The sequence below is a fragment of the Monodon monoceros genome, unplaced genomic scaffold (assembly GCF_005190385.1).
Source record: "Monodon monoceros isolate NGI ecotype Baffin Bay Population unplaced genomic scaffold, NGI_Narwhal_1 Super_Scaffold_3, whole genome shotgun sequence".
In the NCBI taxonomy this organism is placed as follows: Eukaryota; Metazoa; Chordata; class Mammalia; order Artiodactyla; family Monodontidae; genus Monodon; species Monodon monoceros.
The window spans coordinates 50,560,129-50,577,415 of record NW_021703780.1 but is presented as its reverse complement, the minus strand read 5'-3'; the positions used below and the strand labels follow the sequence as shown (position 1 = coordinate 50,577,415).

The window sequence follows — 17,287 nt, the reverse complement described above, 5'->3', positions numbered from 1 at the left end:
GTACTAAGCTCTGATTCTGTCAGCATTTGGCTTTTGCTACACATTTTCTGAAATCTTCACCAGGTAGATATTATTATGCCCATCATGTGGGTGAGATGCTGAGGCTCAAAGGGGTTTAATGACCTGCCCGAGGCCACCCAGCTACGGCAGAGCCACGTCCAGAGGTGGGCTCTTCCCACTGTGGCAGGTGCCTGGGGTCCTTTGTTCAGTCCAGAATGGAACACCCAGCGGACTCTGGGTTCCCCAAACTGGGGCCAGGGACACTGTCCTGCTCACATCATAATTTTCTCAGGGCAGGTCTATATTCTTTACTTTTTTTTGGAAATAATTTGAGATGTCTAGAAAAGTAACAAGCATAGCATGAAAAATCCTCATATCTCCAAATACTCTGAATGCCAACATTTTCTGACATTTGCTTCATTATCTTCTGTCTGTATGTATAAGCCTATTATAATATTCTAACCACTTAAGAGTAAGTTGCAGACTTGATATATATCTTTACTCTTATATACCTCAGTGTAAATTTCATTAAAAGAAAGAAAAAAAAAGGACATTCTCCTATGTAATAACAGCGCAGTGGTCAAACTCAGTAAATTAACATGAATACAGTCCTCTTCCTAATCTGCAGACCTTACTAAATTTTGCTGGTGGCTCCATCAATGTCCTCTGTAACAAAAGGAAAAACATTCAGGTACAGGATACAGGCTGGGAGGGGCATGTGTGTCGAGGCACAGAGTGAAGGCACCCAATCTGCTTTTCTCCTTCCTTCTTCCTTCTCCACTTGAAAAGTGGGACTCTGATGCTGAGTCTCCCTGACTTCTCCTGATCTGGATGGAGCCTCGGTGAGTGCGTCGGGGCTTGGGCACAAATCAGTGTTAGACCGGATGCTTCTCAAGATTCCTAGGATCCCTCTCACACCAGATTGTATGTCCAGCCTCTGGAACAGGCTCATTCCGAGAATGAGTGGATAGAAGCTTGACCCATTTTCTTATTCCTAAAATTCATCCTTTACATTTTTCTTCAGGGTGGCTTTCTAGCAAATTTATAATTTTTGTTCCTGATTTTCATTGTGTCTCTGGGGTTTTTAAGGGCCTGGAGGGACAAAGCTCGCGGTGGAATTTCAGATGTGATGACAGGTGGAAATGAGGACTATTGGGGTGGGAGGAGGGGGAGACCGAGCAGTGTCGCCAACACTATGCCACCCACCATGCTGCCTTCTGCAGCTCTTCACTGTCCCACCCCTGGCCTGGCCCCGTTTGTCCATCCTCCCTTCCTTTTAGCCATTTTTTTTTTTAACATCTTTATTGGAGTATAACTGCTTTACAATGGTGTGTTAGTTTCTGCTTTATAACAAAGTGAATCAGCTATACGTATACATATATCCCCATATCTCCTCCCTCTTGCGTCTCCCGCTCACCCTCCCTATCCCACCCCTCTAGGTGGTCACAAAGCACCGAGCTGATCTCCATGTGTTTTTAGCCATTTTTACCAAAGAACTTGGCTGAAGGTTGGAGAATAGAGCATGAAGCATCATAAGAGTTATTTTGTTTCTTTGTCTTCTTAACCCTTCCCAAAGTTACATTCCATATAACACAACCCCTTAGGTTTTAAAACATCCTGCATGTGTCTTTTAAATCTGTGCCACATGCAGTGGTTAAGAACCCGCCTGCCAATGCAGGGGACACGGGTTCGATCCCTGGTCCGGGAAGATCCCACATGCCGCGGAGCAACTAAGCCTGTGTGCCACAACTACTGAGCCCGTGTGCCACAACTACTGAAGCCCGCGTGCCTAGAGCCAGTGCTCTGCAACAAGAGAAGCCACCACAATGAGAAGCCTGTGCACCGCAAGGAAGAGTAGCCCCCACTAGCCACAACTAGAGAAAAGCCCGCGCACAGCAACAAAGACCCAACGCAGCAAAAAAAAAAAAATAATAAATAAATAAATAAATAAAGCTGTGCCACACATTTGGGGGAAGAAATGGAATTACTTCCTGCATCCAAAGCATCTCAGTTGCCTGCAGTTAAAATGGATTTCCAGACTCTCAAGCTAGCAGAATAAGAGAATCTGACAACCCTGGGAGTGTCACCACAAAATGTGTTTGTTTAGAATCTCAGGGCTCTTGAGGTTGATAGTGGCTGTAGCAGACTGACTCCCGCTGATAAAAACATAATGGTTATATCCAAGGAGTGCCAGGCTGGGTTGATGGAAATCAAAATCTCATTAAAGCCAACCTCTGTCGGGGTTTCCTCTAGATGTTCAAGGGGCCTGGGGCGGGGGGGTACAGATCCCCTAGCACAGCCAGTATCCATGGGCAGTGTTCTTGAAATTTCTATGCTTTCTGACTCCAGCACTGATTTTTTTTCCTTCTGCCTCTCTTCAGAATCAAAAATTAATTTGTGGTCTTGCAGCATTTCATCTTCTGTAGCCTCTCATTGCATCTTCTGGGGAATGTGTCGGCTCTGGAGCCTTTGTCTGCAAATGTTGCTCCCTGATCCTGATTTCATTTCAAACACGCAGAGCAACTGGACCAAGGTCCAGAATTACCTGAGCGTTCACCTGCTCCCACCTATGCATTTCAGGCTCTGGGCCTGTCTCTGATGTTACCTCTAAGATATGCGGGACTGAAATGCTTTTTAACTTCTGTTTATGAAGAGGTTTATAGCTAAAATTAATAAAGTAGCTTGGCTTTTTGGTCAAGGCTTGTGTTATGCAGCTCTCCTCTGTCCTGTTGACTAGATCTCCTCCAACATCTTGATGGAGGCAGTTGATTGACGAGGTGGGGCAGGTGAGCATCCGGTTTCCTGAGTCTAGATGTGCGCCTCTGATTTTACGGGGAGAGGCAGGCAGGGCTGCTCCAGAGATGGCTGGGCTGCTTGGGAATCTGGGCTTGAGGGGGGTTCTGGAACCTTAAAGTGGTCTGGGGGCAGAGTAGTCTGCCGCCTGTGCTCCTGGCTAGCTCCTCAATTGCACCCTTGATGCGGGGAACTTGCTTCAAAGTCAGCGCAGACACCTGTGACCAGACCAGCACGTTCTAGTGCGAGGTCAGAGCTGAGTACCAACGAATGGTGGGTGCAGGGCACGTTGGGAGAGAACATTGGGGTCAGAGCTGCTGGAGCGAGGACGGCAGAGCCTCAGGGAATAGCCGGATGATGCCCATGCCCTTGGACATAAATCAGGGCCAGAGATCAAAACAAGTGTAATTGAAGAGAGGAGAACCGGAGGGGAATTTAATATGTGCTTCTTAACTTGCCCTTCCAATGACTTTTTCATTCTCTTTTAAGATTTGTGGGGATTGTCAGTTAATAAGCCAGTTGCATTGGTTCCTCCTGTTTTGGGGTTTGGCCAACAGGGTCAAATCGGTGACACTATTATTATAGGTACTCTTCTTGGCTTTTCTGGCCCGTTGCCGTCTTCCTTCTGCTCTGCTTCGCTTTTTTCCAGAAACAGCTTCAGATTCTCAACCTTCATCTCTTTTCCCCACTCAGAGACTCTCTTTGCTTTGTTCTGTCTCTTATACCTTCTTTCTCAATACCTGCTGCTTCTGGTGAAAATGAGTCCCACATAAGTCACCTTCCCTTATTTTGTGATTAAAAGCCAAGATAAAAATGTGACGATTCCTTCAGTAAACAGCATATGGAGAAAATGGAAAAGCTAGCATTGCAGACTATTTCAGAGGGTAGTTTTTTTTTTTTACAACTGTATAAACAGATTGTTTGAGTGGCAGTTCCTCCGTAAAGAAAGCAGTTAGATCCTAACATCCCAGCTTTTCATCATAAATATGCCTATGTTTTTCCCATGTTTGTAAATGTCAGTCTTATTCCATTTGGGAAAAACCCTCTCAGGTTGACTGAACCTGGGAGACGTGAATTCACTGTGTTACAGGAAGAGGCAGGGGACCTTCCAGGGACCTTCACCTGTCAGTGGCCTCTGAGCAGAGGTGTCACAGCCCTGGCACGGGCACTGCAGCTCCCAGCACTCAAGCAGGGTGTAAACCGAGGCTAAGGACAGAGGAAGACAGTTCCACGGTCAAACCTTAAAGCCCACAGTTAAATCTTCTGTAGCTTTCTTTCTGCTTCTGGTTGGTTCAAGGAACCAGAAACCCTTTTTTTCCTTCTTCCTGGCATTCTTCTATCTACTTAGGCATGTTGTTTGAGGAGATGCAGGCGTGTGTCAAAGCCTGGTTTAAGGACTGGGTTTGCCGTTTGGTGGACATCCGATCCTTTGTCTTCCTCCTCTCTTCTGTTGGATCATCTCTGATGGTCTCCTGCTCACAAAGGTTAAGGTGGACCAGAAATTGGAAGGTAATTAACATGCAGTTACCTGATTGACCACCAGCCAGCAGCCACATGGTAATATTTGATCCCAGTCTTCTTTGCATTTGTACTTGCTGGTGTGTTTGTGATCTTCTGAGTCACTTTCTATAAGTGAGGCATATTTTCTCACCTGTCAAACACATCAACAGTAACACACACCATTAGCCTTTGTGCCACTAAGAAAAAGCTGCCAATTAAACTATGACACGCCATTGAGTGTAAGATGAACTCTAACTTCAGAGTTGTTAAAATGTGAAAATTGGTGTGTCTTCCGATTAATGAAATATGGTTTAGACTTGCATTTTGTTTTATGACACAATCTTGAGAATCTATTTTTCAAAAGAATAACGCAGTCCATTTATTTTTTCCCTTACACTGGTGGTTGTTTTTCTGTTGGTCTCTGTTACACTTTTTTTAAAAAAAATAAATTTATTTATTTATTTGTGGCTGCGTTGGGTCTTTCTCTACTTGAGGCGAATGGGGGCTACTCGTCATTGTGGTGCGTGCGCTTATCATTGTGGTGGCTTCTCTTGTTGTGGAGCATGGGCTCTAGGTGTGCAGGCTTCAGTAGGTGTGGAGAGTGGGCTTCAGCAGGTGTGGAGAGTGGGCTTCAGCAGTTGTGGCTCGCGGGCTTAGTTGCTCTGCGGCATGTGGGATCTTCCCGGGCCAGGGCTCGAACACGTGTCCCCTGCATTGGCAGGCAGATTCTTAACCACTGTGCCACCAGGGAAGTCCCTCTGTTATGCTTTTTGTTTTCATGTTTCTATGCTGCTTTTCTTGTTTCCTCTTATTTTGCTACACAGATTGTATTCCCTTTAGTGTTTTGGGAAAAAATATGTACATAAATTCTAGTAGTAGTTACAATGCATTGTTCATAAGCATTCTTTAACTTGTGTTTTTCTAATCATCAAAATCAAGAATGACACTGTGTCTTCACTCTCTCCTTTAGTGCTGAAGACTTAGAATACTTTAACTTCCTTTGTTTCTCAGATAGACTTCCCAATTTTTGGTAATATAATATGGGGGCTATTGTTATTAGTATTTAAATATTAATTGAATACTTAATAATGTGTGATAATGATTAAATCTCTTTAAAAGAATTTTAACTTCATAGTTGTGTAATCACGTTTATAAAAAGTATTTAGGGGCTTCCCTGGTGGCACAGTGGTTGAGAGTCCGCCTGCCGATGCAGGGGACATGGGTTCGTGCCCCGGTCCGGGAAGATCCCACATGCCACGGAGCGGCTGGGCCTGTGAGCCATGGCCGCTGGGCCTGCGTGTCCGGAGCCTGTGCTCTGCAACGGGAGAGGCCACAACAGTGAGAGGCCCGTGTACCGCAAAACAAACAAACAAACAAAGAAACAAACAAAAAGAAGTATCTAAATTCAGTTCTAGGACTGGGACAGGATGAAATGAAGTGAGGCACCCACCGTGAGCACACATTTGAGGGTGCCAAAGTAATTAAGGTAAATGCTATTTTAATGCAATATTTTTAAACCAAAATTATTGCAAAAAATCCAGGATGAACAAAATATCAAAACCTTAAATAAAAACAGGATTAGATAGTGTGAGGCAGGTGAGACTGAGTCCTTTAAGACATTTTTTGTTTTGGCATTAATTTTGATTTAAAAAATATTGCGTGAACATGTCATTTATCTTGACTACTGAGCGTTTTGGCGCCTCTTTAAATCTTACCCCTGGGCAAGTGTCTTTTTACCTCCCCTGAGTCCCAGCCTTGCTCAGCTCTATGTTCAACTGGGTTCATTGCTCACTGCCAATCCTTTTATACAGCTTCTCCAGTCTTGAGTTCTTAATTCTGCTTCTTTTCTTCATGTATTGGGGTATGTCCTCAAGTCGTTTTTTTCTCCCAAAAGGTAGACTATTTTCTGAGTCTCTGCAGCGCTGCTCAGAAGGCATACAGTGCAGAGTTTAAGAGTCTGGGCTCTGGAGCCAGGTGGCCTGGGTTTTCATCTCCCTTGTACCCTGACATTTACCAGCTCTTGTGCCTTTTTGTTTCTTTACCTGTCAAGTGGACATAACAATAGGACCTACCCATGGGTCGTCATTAGGATTAGATGAGTTCACGCACGTAAATTTTATATGGTAGTCCTTGTCACCTAGCAAGAGCTCAATAAATGCTGACTCTTTTTGGCAGAGGAAAGATAATTTGTCTGAAGATAAGCATTATCCCCCCAGGCCGCACCCACCTTCAAATCTGTACACTTTTATTTGCATTATTCTCTTCATCTACTCACCTTCTGGTGTTCAGTGTTGCAGCAAAATCCAAGACTAGCTTGATTTCTTTTTTCCTTTAGGGCAGGTCTAACTTTTCTGCCTTAATGCTTGGAAAATTTTTTCTCATGATTTTTTTTAATTAAAAAATGTTGCCAAACTTCATGAGCCAGGCAGTCATTATACTACTCTAGTTTTGTATGTGTTTGAAATTTCAGTGAGAAAAAGCCTAAGAAAATATCGCCAAGCTGTGCCTAGATGTGAGTCTTTTCCCATTGGTTTTGCTGGACTGAGGTGGGCTGTTTTCAGCAGAACCCAAAGCCCTCTCTTCCGCTCGGGCTGTGTTTCTTTACTTCTGTCACTGTTTATTGTTTCTGTCCCACTGATCTGATCTCTTTACTTTAGGGTCTCTGTTGTGTATCTTCTGCCTTATGTTCTGTCTCATTGCTGGTCTTGTGCCCTTTGCAGCTGCTCACTGGTAGAACTTCATCTTCTTGACACACTACTTACTCGACTTTCTACATTGTAGATTCTACTTTTTCCTCGTTTCAGTATTAACCTTAATTCTGCTAATGTTGACTTTGTTTCCTTATAATAATTCCTTTCTGCCTCTATCTCCTTCTTCACCTCAGTCTGTTTTCTTCTTCTGGCTCTCTGTTCTTGTTTCATAGCGGCTACTTTATTTTGTATTGTTGCAAGGATACACCTCTCCTGATGTTTTCTCTGACACCTTATGTTAGAAATTTCAGAGATATATTGTTCCTATAAGCCTTCTGAGTATCCTTCTGAGGATACTGTTTCTTTTCCCAAGCACTATATGGTCCTTTTTTTTTTTTTTAAACTAGTGAAAACTTTTAAATTTAAAATTAGCCAGTTGGACTCAGTTTAGATGATCCCAGTTTTGTTGGCAACATCCAAAGCATCATAGTCAGGAGCCAGTCGAACATATGCCTTCTTCTCTCCATCAGGCCTGATCAGGGTGTTCACCTTAGCCACGTCAGTGTCATAGAGCTTCTTCACAGCCTATTTTATCTGGTGCTTGTTGGCCTTGGCATCCACAGTGAACACCAGTGTGTTGTTGTCTTCTGTTTTCTTCATGGCTGACTTGGTGGTTAGGGGGAACTTGATGATGGCATAGTGGTCAAGCTTGCGTCTCCTAGGGGTGCCCTTCCTGGGATATTTGGGCTGCCTCCTGAGGTGTAGTGTTTTGGGCCGTTGGAAGGTGGGTGACATCCGGATCTTCTTTTTTTTTGTGGCCGTGGACACCTTTCAGCACTGCTTTCTTGGCCTTCAAAGCCTTTGCTTTGGCTTCGGCTTTGGGAGGGGCAGGGGCTGACAGAAGGAAAGAAAATGAGGGTGTGGGGGTGCTCACTACTGGTCTTGAGGCTGGAAGTGATTGATTTATACACTCGTTTTCATTCACTCTATATTAGAATTTTCCTCCTTTGTCCTCACATGAGGCAGCTCTATCCAGACTCCCAAACCAGTGGTTGGTGATTAGAGCAGCTGGACTGGTCTGAGGCGGTCTTCTCTCCTGTCCTCCCTCACTGGTTCTTTGATGCTCTGAATCCATAGAATGCACAGAAAACTGCATTTCCCAGCATGCATTGCAACCCCCACCCTTCCTGTCCTGGTCTTTGTCTCAGGATGCTGTGTATCACAAGCAGGCCAGACTCTACTTCCTGCCCTATTGTCTGTCTCCTCGTTATCATCTCTGAATGATGGTGGTGTGGAGGGGAGGGAGGGACAGAGTTAAGGTATGGGAGTAATGGACGGAACATTGTCCTGATTGCCTAGGAGAGCAGATTTCATTTTTTCCCCTAGTGCTTTTTTAAGTTTTCCTAATTATTCTAGAGGACATTTACTACTTGCATAATAAAATAAAATGAAAAGAAAGTAGTACCCCTGTATTTATGAGACAGCTGCCCAGTATTTAAGATATGAATCCAACTTCAGGTCTCTGAGGAGGAGTTGGTCAACAGGACAGGTAAGAAGTATCTTTCCACCTTTCTTAGGGAAGATTCAGGGTCTTGGAACCCTGGGTTGGTTTTCTTAATCCATCCCCATCCACCTTATTATTTATGGGGATTCTTCATAAGCCTGTCCTTAGCTCATCCTTCAGCCTTTGATTTTAGTGTTGTGAGTTTCTCATTTTTTTAAAATGACATCAAGGACTGATATATGGATGCCTTTTTGCCATTAAAAAGTTGTGGTAAAAATACAAATTAAAAAATTTTGGATTGGTTCAAGATGGTGGAGTAGAAGGATGTGCTCTCACTCCCTCTTGCAAGAACACTGGAATCACAAATAACTGCTGAACAATCATCGACAGGAAGACACTGGAACTCACCAAAAAGGATACGCCACATCCAAAGACAAAGGAGAAGCCGCAATGAGACGGTAGGAGAGGCGCAATCACAATAAAATCAAATCCCATAACTACTGGGTGGGTGACTCACAAACTGGAGAACACATATATCACAGAAGTCCACCCACTGGATTGAAGGTTCTGAGCCCCATGTCAGGCTTCTGAACCAGGGGGTCCGGCAACGGGAGGAAGAATTCCTAGAGAATCAGACTTCAAAGGCTAGCAGGATTTGATTGCAGAACTTTGACAGGACTTGGGGAAGCAGAGACTCCACTCTTGGAGGGCACACACAAAGTAGTGTGCGCATTGGGACCCAGGCGAAGGAGCAGTGACCCCATAGAGACTGAACCAGACCTACCTGCGAGTGTTGGAGGGTCTCCTGCAGAGGCGGGGGGTGGCTCTGTCTCACGGTGAGGACAGGGACACTGACAGCAGAAGTTCTGGGAAGTACTCTTTGGCGTGAGCCCTCCCAGAGTCCACCATTAGCCCCACCAAAGAGCCCAGGTAGGCTCCAGTGTTGGGTCACCTCAGGCCAAACAACCAACAGGGAGGGGACCCACCCCACCCATCAGAAGACAAGAGGATTAAGTTTTACTGAGCTCTGCCCACCAGAGCAACAGCCAGCTCTACCCACCACCAATCCCTCCTATCAGGAAACTTGCACAAGCCTCTTAGATAGCCTCATCCACCAGAGGGCAGACAGCAGAAGCAAGAAGAACTACAGTCCTGCAGCCTGGGGTACAAAAACCACATTCACAGAAAGATAGACAAGATGAAAGGCAGAGGGCTATGTACCAGATGAAGGAACAAGATAAAACCCCAGAAAAACAAATGAAGTGGAGATAGGCAACCTTCCAGAAAAAGAATTCAGAATAATAATAGTGAAGATGATCCAGGACCTTGGAAAAAGAATGGAGGCAAAGATCGAGAAGATGCAAGAAATGTTTCACAAAGATCTAGAAGAATTAAAGAACAAACAAACAGAGATGAACAACACAATAACTGAAATGAAAAATACACTAGAAGGAATCAATAGCAGAATAACTGAGGCAGAAGAACGGATAAGTGACCTGGAAGACAGAATGCGGGAATTCACTGCCGCAGAACAGAATAAAGAAAAAAGAATGAAAACAAATGAAGACAGCCTAAGAGACATCTGCAACAACATTAAACACAACAACATTCGCATTGTAGCGGCCCCAGAAGGAGAAGAAAGAGAGAAAGGACCTGAGAAAATATTTGAAGAGATTATAGTCAAAAACTTCCCTAACATGGGAAAGGAAATAGCCACCAAAGTACAGGAAGTGCAGAGAATCCCATACAGGATAAACCCAAGGAGAAACACACCGAGACACATAGTAATCAAATTGGCAAAAATTAAAGACAAAGAAAAATTATTGAAAGCAGCAAGAGAAAATACTTAAAGTGATGAAAGGGAAGAACCTACAACCAAGATTACTCTACCCAGCAAGGATCTCATTCAGATTCGATGGAGAAATCAAAAGCTTTACAGACAAGCAAAAGCTAAGAGAATCCAGCACCACCAAACCAGCTCTACAACAAATGCTAAAGGAACTTCTCTAAGTGGGAAACACAAGAGAAGAAAAGGACCTAGAAAAACAAACCCAAAACAATTAAGAAAATGGTAATAGGAACATACATATCGATAATTACCTTAAATGTGAATGGGTTAAAGGCTCCAACCAAAAGACACAGGCTTGCTGAGTGGATACAAAAACAAGACCCATATATATGCCGTCTACAAGAGACCCACTTCAGACCTAGGGACACATGCAGACTGAAAGTGAGGGGCTGGAAAAAGATATTCCATGCAAATGGAAATCAAAAGAAAGCTGGAGTAGCAATACTCATATCAGATAAAATAGACTATAAAATAAAGAATGTTACAAGAGACAAGGAAGGACACTACGTAATGATCAAGGGATCAATCCAAGAAGAAGATATAACAATTATAAATATATATGCACCCCACATAGGAGCACTTCAATACATAAGGCAACTGCTAACAGCTGTAAAAGAGGAAATCGACAGTAACACAATCATAGTAGGGGACTTTAATGCCTCATTTACACCAATGGACAGATCATCCAAACAGAAAATTAATAAGGAAACAGAAGCTTTAAATGACACAATAGACCAGATAGATTTAATTGATATTTATAGGACATTCCATCCAAAAACAGCAGATTACACTTTCTTCTTAAGTGTGCACAGAACATTCTCCAGGATAGATCACATCTTGGGTCACAAATCAAGCCTCAGTAAATTTAAGAAAATTGAAATCATATCAAGCATCTTTTCTGACCACAACGCTTTGAGATTAGAAATCAATTACGAGGAAAAAAATGTAAAAAGCACAAACACATGGAGGCTAAACAATACGTTATTAAATAACCAAGAGATCACTGAAGAAATCAAAGAGGAAATCATAAAATACCTAGAGACAAATGACAATGAAAACACAATGATCCAAAACCTATGGGATGCAGCAAAAGCAGTTCTAAGAGGGAAGTTTATAGCTATACAAGCCTACCTCAAAAACAAGAAAAATCTCAAATAAACAATCTAACCTTGCACCTAAAGGAGCTAGAGAAAGAAGAACAAACAAAGCCCAAAGTTAACAGAAGGAAAGAAATCATGAAGATCAGAGCAAAAATAAATGAAATAGAAACAATACAACAATAGCAACGATCAAAAAAACTAAAAGCTGGTTCTTTGAGGAGGTAAACAAAATTGATAAACCATTAGCCAGACTCATCAAGAAAAAGAGGGAGAGGACTCAAATAAATAAGAAATGAAAAAGGAGAAGTTACAACAGACACCGCAGAAATACAAAGCATCCTAAGAGACTACTACAAGCAACTCTACGCCAATAAAATGGACAACCTGGAAGAAATGGACAAATTCTTAGAAAGGTATAACCTTCCAAGACTGAACCACGAAGAAATAGAAAAAATGAACAGACCAATCACAAGTAATGAAATTGAAACTGTGATTAAACATCTTCCAACAAACAAAAGTCCAGGACCAGATGACTTCACAGGTGAATTCTATCAAACATTTAGAGAAGAACTAACACCCATCCTTCTCAAACTCTTCCAAAAAATTGCAGAGGAAGGAACACTCCCAAACTCATTCTATGAGGTCACCATCACCCTGATACCAAAACCAGACAAGATACTACAAAAAAAGAACATTACAGACCAATATCACTCATGAATATAGATGCAGAAATCCTCAACAAAATACTAGCAAACAGAATCTAACAACACATTAAAAGGATCATACACCATGATCAAGTGGGATTTATCCCAGGGATGCAAGGATTCTTCGATATACGCAAATAAATCAATGTGATACACCATATTAACAACTTGAAGAAAAACCATATGATCATCTCAATAAATGCAGAAAAAGCTTTTGACAAAATTCAACACCCATTTATGATAAAGACTCTCCAGAAAGTGGGCATAGAGGGAACCTATCTCAACATAATAAAGGCCACATATGACAAACCCACAGCAAACATCATTCTCAATGGTGAAAAACTGAAAGCATTTCCTCTAAGATCAGGAACAAGTCAAGGATATCCACTCTCCCCACTATTATTCAGCATAGTTTTGAAAGTCTCAGCCGTGGCAATCAGAGAAGAAAAAGAAGTAACAGGAATACAAACTGGAATAGAAGAAGTAAAACTGTCACTGTTTGCAGGTGACATCTGATAGGCAGATGACATAGAGAATCCTAAAGATGCCACCAGAAAACTACTAGAGCTAATCAATGAATTTGGTAAAGTTGCAGGATACAAAATAAATGCACAGAAATCTCTTGCATTCCTATACACTAGTGATGAAAAATCTGAAAGGGAAGTTAACGAAACACTCCCATTTACCCTTGCAAGAAAAAGAATAAAATACCTAGGAATAAACGTACCTAGGGAGACAAAAGACCTGTATGCAGAAAACTATGAGACACTGATGAAAGAAATTAAAGATGCTACCAACAGATGGAGAGATATACCATGTTCTTGGATTGCAAGAATCAATATTGTGAAAATGACTATACTACCCAAAGCAATCCACAGATTCAGTGCGATCCCTATCAAATTACCAGTGGCATTTTTTACGGAACTAGAACAAAAAATCTTAAAATTTGTATGGAGACACAAAAGACCCCGAATAGCCAAGGCAGTCTTGAGGGAAGGAAACGGAGCTGGAGGAATCAGACTCCCTGACTTCAGACTATACTACAAAGCTACAGTAATCAAGACAATATGGTACTGGCACAAAACCAGAAATATAGATCGGTGGAACAAGGTAGAAAGCCCAGAGATAAACCCACACACCTATGGTCAACTAATCTATGACAAAGGAGGCAAGGATATACAATGGAGAAAAGACAGTCTCTTCAATAAGTGGTGCTGGGAAAACTGGATAGTTACATGTAAAAGAGTGAAATTAGAACACTCCCTAACACCATATGCAAAAATGAGCTCAAAATGGATTCGAGACCTACATGTAAGACCGGACACTATAAAACTCTTAGAGGAAAACATAGGCAGAACACTCTTTGATTATCAATCACAGCAAGGTCTTTTTTCATCCACCTCCTAGAGTAATGGAAATAAAAACAAAAGTAAACAAATGGGACCTAATGATACTTAAAAGCTTTTGCACAGCAAAGGAAACCATAAACAGGATGAAAAGACAGCCCTCAAAATGGGAGAAAATATTTGCAAACGAATCAACAAAGGATTAATCTCCAAAGTATGTAAACAGCTCTTGCAGCTCAATATTAAAAATACAAACAACCCAATCTAAAAATGGGCAGAAGACCTAAATAGACATTTCTCCACAGAAAACATATAGATGGCCAAGAAGCACACGAAAAGCTGCTCAACATCACTAATTATTAGAGAAATGCAAATCAAAAGTACAGTGAGGTATCATCTCACACCAGTTAGAATGGGCATCATCAGAAAATCTACAAACAACAAATGCTGGAGAGGGCGTGGAGAAAAGGGAACCCTCTTGCACTGTTGGTGGGAATGTAAATTGATACAGCCACTATGGAGACCAGTATGGAGGTTCCTTAAGAAACTAAAAATAGATTTACCATATGACCCAGCAATCCCACTACTGGGCATATACCCAGAGAAAACCATAAATCAGAAAGATACATGCACCCCAATGTTCATTGCAGCACTATTTACAATAGCCAGGTCATGGAAGCAGCCTAAATGCCAATCGACAGACAAATGGATAAAGAAGATGTGGTACGTATATACAATGGAATATTAATCAGCCATAAAAAGGAATGAAATTGGGTCATTTGTAGAGACGTGGATGGCTCTAGAGACTGTCATACAGACTGAATTAAGTCAGAAAGAGAAAAACAAATATCGTATATTAACGCATGTACGTGTAACCTAGAAAAATTGTACAGATGAATCAGTTTGCAGGGCAGAAATTGAGACACAGATGTAGAAAACAAACGTATGGACACCAAGGGGGGAAAGCAGTGGGGCGTGGAGGTGGTGGTGTGATGAATTGGGAGAGTGTGATTGACATGTATACACTGATGTGTATAAAATGAATGATTAGTAAGAACCTGCTGTATAAAAAAATAAAATTCGAAAAAAAATTGGGGGTCCTAACCATTTTTAAGTATACAACTCAGTAGTGTTAAATACATTCATATTATTATACAACCAATCTCCAGAACCCTTTTCGTCATGCAAAACTGCAAACATCAAATAACTCTTCTCCCCGCCCCCTTTTCCCCAGTTTGTCCCCAACCCTTCTCCACCATGGACATACAGCCTTTTTGAAACATACACTCTTCTTGAAATTGACCATCTCTGAAAGTCTTAATGGTCATCCATTCATTCAGCACAGATTTAAGGAGCTCACACTCCTTACCAGACCCTGTTCTAGGTTCTGGGGATACAGCAGTGAGCAAGGGCAGTATTGTCCCTGTTTTTAAGGAGCTAATGTCCTAGGGAGAAGAGGAAGGCAGACAATAAACGAATGAACAGGGTGAGTTCAGAGAGTGCTAAGAGCCGTAAGACAGTAAACCGACAGCTGGGACAGGGGGTGCCTCTGGGGTGCTGCTTTGGCCAACGAAGTCCCCCGGGGCCTTTCTGAGCGCGTGATCATTGAGCCGGCCCCTGGATTTACTCAGGAGATCTCCTCCAGGTAGAGGAACTAGAGGATGGCAGTCTGAGCAGGGAAACAGCACACACAAAGGCTCTCGCCCCTTTGAAGAATGGGAAGAAAAAAAAAAAAACCCCATTGTGAGCATCGGGAGAGAATGAGGAGATGCCAGGCAGCATCTGAGGTGCTGAAGGGCAGCTGAGTTCTAGTTCACGGGACGTTGTCTGCACTTGAGCCCACCTTTCCTTCATCACTCACTCCTGCGCTCAGACTGAGGACAGAAGCTCCAGATTCAGCTGAGTTTGAGGCCTATTTTTTTTCTAATGGCAAAATTGCTACAGGTTAAAGAAATCTACCTCTGATCACTCCTGTCCCCCTTAGCAAGCATATATACAACTATTCTGTAATAACCCATTACTCTTGGAAAGATCAGTATTAGAGTTAGAAAGTTTTTCTTGTTGTTCCCAAGGGTTGAGGGAAAATTTTTTAAATGCTTTATAAGGAATTCCCTGGTGGTCCAGTGGTTAGGACTCTGCATGTTCACTGATGAGGGCCCGGGTTTGATCCCTGGTTGGGAAACAGATCCCTAAAGCCGTGTGGCATGGCCAAATAAAAAAAAAAGAAAAAAGCTTTATTAACAGCAGTATGGTAGCTGGAATGGCATGACCACATCCATCCTCCATGCCCACGTCCGTCCATGATGTGGCTTCCTGACTTCTGCCACCCGAATGGACTTCGGCCACATCTAATGGCCAATCACACGTGGCATGATCACACTGCAGGCGTCTTTTCTCAGCTGTGGTCATCGTATCAATGGGCATTCAGACTGCATTTCGAGCAGCCCATACCTGATACAATTTGACTTTTGTTTTTTATTGTAAATATTTATAAGTATTTTTGAAAAGTTAATAAAAATAAGAAAAACACCCTCAAGGAAGTACGGCACATGCGAATTGTTTTTATCCAGGGACAGGGAGAGACACAGCCTATGGTCATTATGCAGAAACTCGTTTATAAATAGGTGACCTGAATCTATACTTAAATCCACTGAATCAGCTTAAATCCTCTATGGTCCACTTAAAATTGGACCCACTTCAAGTCGGGTTTCTTCAACAGCATGGTATGGCTATTTCTTGAGCTCTAAATGTTGGATTTGGAAAATACTTGGCATCATTCTAGGTCTTTATTTCAGAAAGCATCCTGGGATGGCACGGGCCTAAGTCACACTCCACAGAGCAGCTGAAAAATGGGACACTTGGCTCTTTGCCATCGGCCAGCGCCAGCATAACCTGGGCCATTTTACCCAACTCCGTGGAGGATGAACAAACCTGCCCACCAGAGCCAGAGGTAAGCTCGCCAGCCTCTCTTCGCACCTTTCATGGCTTGTGTTAGCGCTTGTTCAGAAGTAGAGTAATTATATTTGTAACTTGCTCACCGCTGGGTTTTAAGAGGAGACAAATTATAAGATGGAAGCATCGCCCAGGGAGACAAAATCAGCTCCGTGCACGCCTGGCGCTCCTGCTCTTGTGCCTGGCAGCTGCCGTGGGCGAACTGTGATCCAACTGACGCGGAATCTCCCATTTTCATTGAAATGGGAGTCGTTTTCACGTCACGTGGGAGAAACTCTAACACACCCACTAACGTGACGCCTGTTGACATGATGGGAGTGGTTACAATATATTATGTCGCTCCCCTGAATATTGGCTTCTTCGTGTGGTTGTGCTAATAACATGAGCTCCTTCCTCCGATGCTTGATCCCCGCATGCTACACAACCGGGCCAGCCCAGGGGCAGTGGCTGGGACTCTTCCAGGCATTGCACTAGCCCAGGTCCAGGGAGGAGCAGCCCTGCAGACCTTCGGGGCTAGCCAGGCCCCCACAGGCTCCCTGGACCCAGTCATCTGCCCACACTATCTCCGTGACTAACTGCGCCTCTAAGTGGCAGCTGGAGGGAAGCCAAATGCAGCCTGCATTTTGTCAATTTCCCCGGGTGTCATGAGTGAATTTCTCTTTCTTGGTTGCACGTGTCCTGTTGACATGATCTTGTGAACTGGGCTGGGACCTACTTTAACCATGTGTTAGAGGTGGTTCTTCATTTGAATTGAAATCACTTTAGCCTGAAAATTGTGGAGCAAAATCTATTTTGTAAGGTTGCAAGTCCCAAGGCAGCTTCTTCAGTCAAATGGTCTTGGTTATCCAT

The 17,287-nt window shown here is 42.9% G+C and overlaps 1 protein-coding gene and 1 pseudogene across 4 annotated transcripts in view; one reads left to right on the top strand and one right to left on the bottom strand.

Moving 5' to 3' along the window:
- Positions 1-17,287, top strand: part of OSBPL10 (oxysterol binding protein like 10) — a 286,331-nt gene that overhangs the window by 203,865 nt on the left and 65,179 nt on the right. For all 4 annotated transcript variants that reach the window (XM_029242396.1, XM_029242397.1, XM_029242398.1 and 1 more), the window contains one exon: positions 16,282-16,436. In XM_029242396.1, coding sequence (XP_029098229.1) covers positions 16,282-16,436 — 155 coding nt within the window. The remainder of the gene's footprint in view (positions 1-16,281; positions 16,437-17,287) is intronic.
- Positions 7,431-9,251, bottom strand: LOC114907123 (annotated as a pseudogene).